At 40.9% G+C, this 5,777-nt stretch overlaps 1 protein-coding gene across 1 annotated transcript in view; it reads right to left on the reverse strand.

Moving 5' to 3' along the window:
• Nucleotides 1-5,777, reverse strand: part of LOC109298787 (cytosolic phospholipase A2 epsilon-like) — a 45,050-nt gene that overhangs the window by 17,204 nt on the left and 22,069 nt on the right. The window contains exons 9-12 of the mRNA XM_019519065.1: nt 2,673-2,842; nt 2,450-2,536; nt 844-881; nt 257-392 (exon numbers count right to left, since the gene is read on the reverse strand). Coding sequence (XP_019374610.1) covers nt 257-392; nt 844-881; nt 2,450-2,536; nt 2,673-2,842 — 431 coding nt within the window. The remainder of the gene's footprint in view (nt 1-256; nt 393-843; nt 882-2,449; nt 2,537-2,672; nt 2,843-5,777) is intronic.

A 5,777-nucleotide genomic window follows, 5' to 3' on the forward strand; every position in this document is an offset into this window, starting at 1 on the left:
GGGGGGGGGGGGGGGTGGCGTGGTAGGGAAGAGGAATCAACTGTTTTAAAGAAAGTAGAGTTGAAGGATTATACAACTGAGTCTATTAATGTAAAGAACGAGAATGCTAGTGAAAGGGGACCATAGCTTGAACTTAGAGCTTCTTTGCCATTCAGATGCAATGATAATAGTAAAAATTAAGGAGCACATTGGGTTTCCAAGTCGTTGAGTGCACATCTGAGCAAAACAGGGACACTTACAATCCTGCCCCACATACCTCACAGTCCTGCAGATCTTGCTCCAAGTGGAGAACTTTCTTCAGAGCAGAAGCAACATGCTTCTTTCTTTTTTTCAAGAAGTCTTGCTCTTCCCAGCACAGGTCAAACCCCAAGCGCATGTCTAGGTCTCCTGGGCTGGAACAAAGGTGAGAACTAAAACAGGCATACCCATTGTTACAGATAGGCGGTTTCAGTAACGTGTAAATGTTTCAGGGCACATAAATCAACCAATTACACTTTATGTAATCAACCAATTACATAAAGTGTCAGATTTACAGAGTAAAATCTCTTATACAAACAGGCTGATGTAAAATGAAGGAGAGGGGATGGGGCTGCCAAATTGCTACTACTTCTAGCAAATAAGTACATTATATTAATGAAAACAGTGGATATTGTATATATGTTGTTTATTTTTTGTGGAAAGTTCCCATTTTTCAGTGCAACTTAATTAAAAATCATTTGCTTTTAAAATGTTTGCACAAGCTGCTAGCAAGCTGTCAGTATATTCTTTCCATCAAAAGGCAAGTTGAGGGTAGAATTTGGCTGACAAAAGTCATTACCAGCCCAAAGGGAATGGATCTCTTACCAGTTTTCTGCTTTCAAATGCAGATCAAATCTTTTATCCTGGAAATCAAAAAAGCAAATACCATTAGTGCTATCATATTATAAAGGTTTTCTTTCCCTCAGCATTGGAGTACATTTTATTTGATCCTTCCTTAGCAATGTAGACACAATGTAAAGACCCCAAATAAACCAAGAATGCATAGTTTCAGCATCACTACTTCATTTTCTCAGAGAAAATTTCCTAAAATTTTTCAGTGACTGCACAAGTGCTAACCAGTGTTTGCCCTCTCCTATTCAGTCATATTTGATTTGTAACCTACATCAGCAACACTTAACTCTGATAAAAAAATGCTTTATCAGTAGATCTGAAAGCCCTTTACAAAGGGTGATCAGTATCAGTAGCACAGTGAAGCTGATACTATCTCAGGTTCATCACTAGTAAGAATACGCCCTGCTGAACAGAAGGAAGAGAATACCAGTGTTTCAGGACACAGAACAGATATTCATCATTAAGAGTCAGGCACAAAGTGACAAAATTATTGGAAACCAGCCGAATGAATCTAGTTCAAAATAACTCAGGGCGGGTGCAAAACGTTTACTGCAGAGCTGACTACGTAGCATGAAACTAATACATTCTGGAGATTTTTCATGTGCAGCAGCACACATGTAGCTGCTGCTCAGCTGGCTGGGGCATGGGGATGCTTCAGTGCAGAGGCTGCCTGCTGGCTAGACCCACACTGAAACACCTTCATAGCCCAGGTAGCCCCTTCGCAGCACACTGAGCCTGGCCAGAACAGTTCTGGGCTGCTGCCAGTTGGGACTGCTCTGACTGGGCTCAATGTGCTGCGCACAAATAAACTCTGGAGCAATATACTCTAGAGTTTTTGCTTCTGAGTGCATGTTCAAATGGTGCTCCCAGGAACAAAAAACTCTGGGGCAATATGACCTGGATTTTATTTCTTTGCATTAATTGCCAGTGTAGATGTGCCCGGCTTGTACTTAAAAGCCTTTTATTGCTACCAGTCATTGTAAAACATGGGTTTATGTGGGCAGTGGTAGATTGTCCTTTAAAAACACCAATTGTCAACCTTCCTTACTATAGTAGATTGGGTTTAAATTATTGTGAGGCATGTTACTGATAGCCAGAACATTTCAGAGTTCTTGAAAAAAGCAGGTATTCACAACTTTTTCAGGCAACTGCGGTGATTTACCAATGTGTTGCATTTTTTATGTAGTCATGCCCAGTACAATGAGTTTAGAATCTTGAAATGCCCCATCTCAGGCAAATTAACACAGACAGGGTATACTTGTATTTAAACTAACTAGATCAGAGATGCATAAGCTTTTGTACAAAAGCTTATGCATCTCTGATCTAGTAGTCTATAATGTGTAAATATACCCTGTTTCTGCCTGACTTCAGAGTAATTTAGCTAATCTCTCTGCACATAAATATAACAACTGTTTTGGAGTAAGCCCAGGCAGTGTGGTCACAGCTGGAGTGGCACTGTTAGAGGCAGTGGGTCATGTGAAGCTTGCAGGAGATAACTAGATCTGGCTCCCAATATAGCTGGGCAAAGATAGAGCCTTCAGGCTGACTTCATCACTTTCAACTAAGAGCTGGCACTCACCTCTGCTACTGTTATTTTTTCTCCTTCAGGAAGTGAATTGAGACTCACATGTGAGGGGCCTCCCTTTGTGTTATAGGAATAGGTATGCTGAAAAAAATACACACAAATTCAATTTACAAAGAGTGTTACATCCTCCCCCATGAAGACAGATTCATGTTGCCATCTAATGTATATATTTCTATGCATTTTACTACTATGCTTATTAAGTCCAATAATAACTTACGAAGGAGGAAGGCAGTTGCTTCTTTGGTAGCTTAATATCAAGTACTGGCTGCTTATATTTGACATAGTGGAATGTGGTGGGACATGAAGAGCTAAAAATGGTATCATAGCCAAACATAATGTCCTGGGTCTCCTCATGGGATCCTTTCACCAAAAGGGAGAGGTCTTTTCCTAAAGAAATGAGATAAAACTCGTAAATCCTTTGAATTTTATCTGCCTGAAAACCTGTACTTACGGGAGTTGTTACTTATTAAACTGGTCTTGGTTTTGATCTTAAAATGGCTTAAAATGACCCACCATTTACTTCAAGATATAGTATAAACCCATATATCTAACATATTTTGGAGATAGTGAGAATATTTCAATCTGCATGGGGTTGGATGATCAAGGAAATCTGGAGAAGAATGATTCACCTCAGACCATTAACAGAATTTAAGACAGAATGATGTTTTGGAAGAAGGGGCTCAAATACCTGGGATTTTATTGGATATAGAAGCTATTTATTTGCTTCCATTATATTTCAATACAACAGTTCTATACTAATGTATTGTATGCCACAACTCCTATAGCATTTAAAAGTCTGGTTCAATCAAATAGAGCAATAAATCTAAGTCTATCTAGGGTAGGTTTATTTTATTTTATAAACAACAGGTGCGTACTATAATTGTTTGCTTAGAACTAGCAGCCCACATGGATTTGTTTAGAACAAATCATGCAAAACTAACTTGATTTTTTTCTCTGACAGGGTAACTTATTTGATAAAGGGAATGCAGTGGATATAATCTACTTGGACTTCAGTAAAGTTTGAAATAGTCCCACATGACAGTCTGAAATTGGAGAAATGTGGGCCAAGTAGAATGACTGTTTAATGGATATGTATGTCTAACACCTTCAAAAAGGTTAAATAACTGCAAGCAAAGAGTAACTGTAAATGGATGAATATCAGAATGGCAGTGTGGGGTTCAATCAGGGTCTACAGAGATCTGTTCAGGATCTGGTATTGTTTAACATTTTTATTAATCAATGAAGGAATCTTGGTCAAGTTTGGAGATGACACAACATTGAAAGGGATTGCAAACATTTTGGAGGACAGGACTAGAATCCAAAACAATCTTGATAAACTGGAGAACTAGGCACTATACAACAAAACGACATTCAACAAAGACAAATGTCAAGTATAAGGTTCTACATGCACTGTACAGAAAAGGTGAAGAAAAAACAAATAAATACAGAATGAGACATAATTGGTTAGCAGTAGGCAGTAACATTGCTGAGAAGTATCTGGGGACTTTGGTAGATCACAGACTCACCCTAAATCAGCAATGTGGTGCAGTTGCTAAAAAGCAAATGCTGTGTTTATGAAAGCATAGTTTAGAAAGGCAGTTAGACATGTCATCTTGATGTGAAGCAAAAGGCAGGGCAGGGGGGCACCTTATCCTAACAAGTTTTTTTCTGAGTTAGTCTCCAACGTGTCCCCTGCCCTGCCTTCTGCCAATGAGAGAAATAGTATGTTTAGTCTGAAGAAAAGGAGTTTAATAGGGGACATAACACCGGTGTTCAAATTTTGGAAAGCCTGCCATAAAGAAGGGCAAGAACAACAATTCTCCCTGTTCCAGAAGGAAAGACAGACAGCAATGGGTTTAAACCGTAGCAAAGCAGATTTAGATTAAAACTCTGGAAAAACCCTGCCAACTATAAGAACAGTGGGGCAATGGAATAAACTGTGCAGGGAAAAAAACCTCTTTCACTGGAGGATATTTTAAGAATAGTGCATCCTGCATTTATTTAGCGGATTGAACTAGCTGATCCTTGGGTAGGGATAGACATTACATATAAACCAGTTTAAGTAATCAGAAACTGGTTTAAAGCTGTAATAGAACAGGTGTTCAGGGCACATAAACCAGTTTGAAAATGGCTGAAACTGGTTTCAGATAAACCTGGTTGAATGTAGTATCAGACTTAACTGATTTGGGTCAAACCAGTGTATGCAATGTCTGTCCCAGACCCCCTCCTGGTTTAATTTAATCTAGAGTCCCACAGCATCCCAGATGCTTTGCAGGGCTGTCTGCTGGAGTAGAGCAGGTTTGGCCCCACCCCTCTCCTTCCTAGCCAGAGTACTATCACCGCTCCAGCTGGCTGAGGGACTGCAGCGGCTGCCAGGTTTTCCCCTGCCCAACAACTGGCTACTCAAGCAGGGATCCCCACGCCCTTCTCCCATGGCAGTGACCCCAGTGAGGGACCTGGCATCTGGTCATGCCCCTCCCCCCCATGCTAGCTAATGTGGAGAGGTGTCTGTGTGGGTCTCCAATTTCACTGGAACAAAGGGCAGACAGCTAGTGGTTTGCAAATGCAAATGCACCCTGCAGATACGAAGAGCTTGAAACTAGTGAGAGAGTTGCTTTATTTTTTTAGGGCTTGATGGGCCAATAAACTTTGTTCTGACAAGCAACCTGCTGGTTGCAATCTGTCAGTCTTCCAGAGGGGACAGAGAAAGGTGTTAGAAATGACTTGGTTTGCAGACTGTCTGAAGAAGCAGGGAGATGGAGATTGAAAAGCTCAGTATCAACAGATGCAGGGTCTGGCAACATTCCTGTCCCTTGAGCACCCAGTGAGGAAAAGCCTGGGACAGTACAGGCAGGCATCAGAGCATCCTACCGAGGCCTGACAAAGCCCCCCCACCTTCAGCTCAGCACTGTGGCAGGGAAGGGAGGGCTGGTTTAGCTCCCCCAGCTTCTAGCCTTAGCCACTTGCATTTCTGGAATGAAAGGGGAATGTCTATCCACCTCCAAATTGGTTTAAGGTTTGTGGGTTAGACTAACCTGCAAAGATTGAATCAATTCAGACTCAGTCTTTTTTAATGTCTGTCCCTAGCCTTGAGGTTTTTTTCAGTCCTATGATTCTGTTTGTATACCCTTCTCTGCCAAGCAAGTAAGTGATCAAATTGTCTTTGGGAGGCACCTAAATATCCCCGTTCTCAGTAGAGAAAACATAGTTACCTAATCCTGTCAAATTGAGGTCAAACTATGGAGCAAGGTGCCTTCTTTTTTTGTGTTATAGCACCCAACTGGAGGCATTTTACAGGTTGATTAGAATCTGAGCTAATCAA

This window comes from Gavialis gangeticus, unplaced genomic scaffold, assembly GCF_001723915.1.
Source record: "Gavialis gangeticus isolate Ggan-Ray unplaced genomic scaffold, GavGan_comp1, whole genome shotgun sequence".
NCBI classification, from domain to species: Eukaryota; Metazoa; Chordata; order Crocodylia; family Gavialidae; genus Gavialis; species Gavialis gangeticus.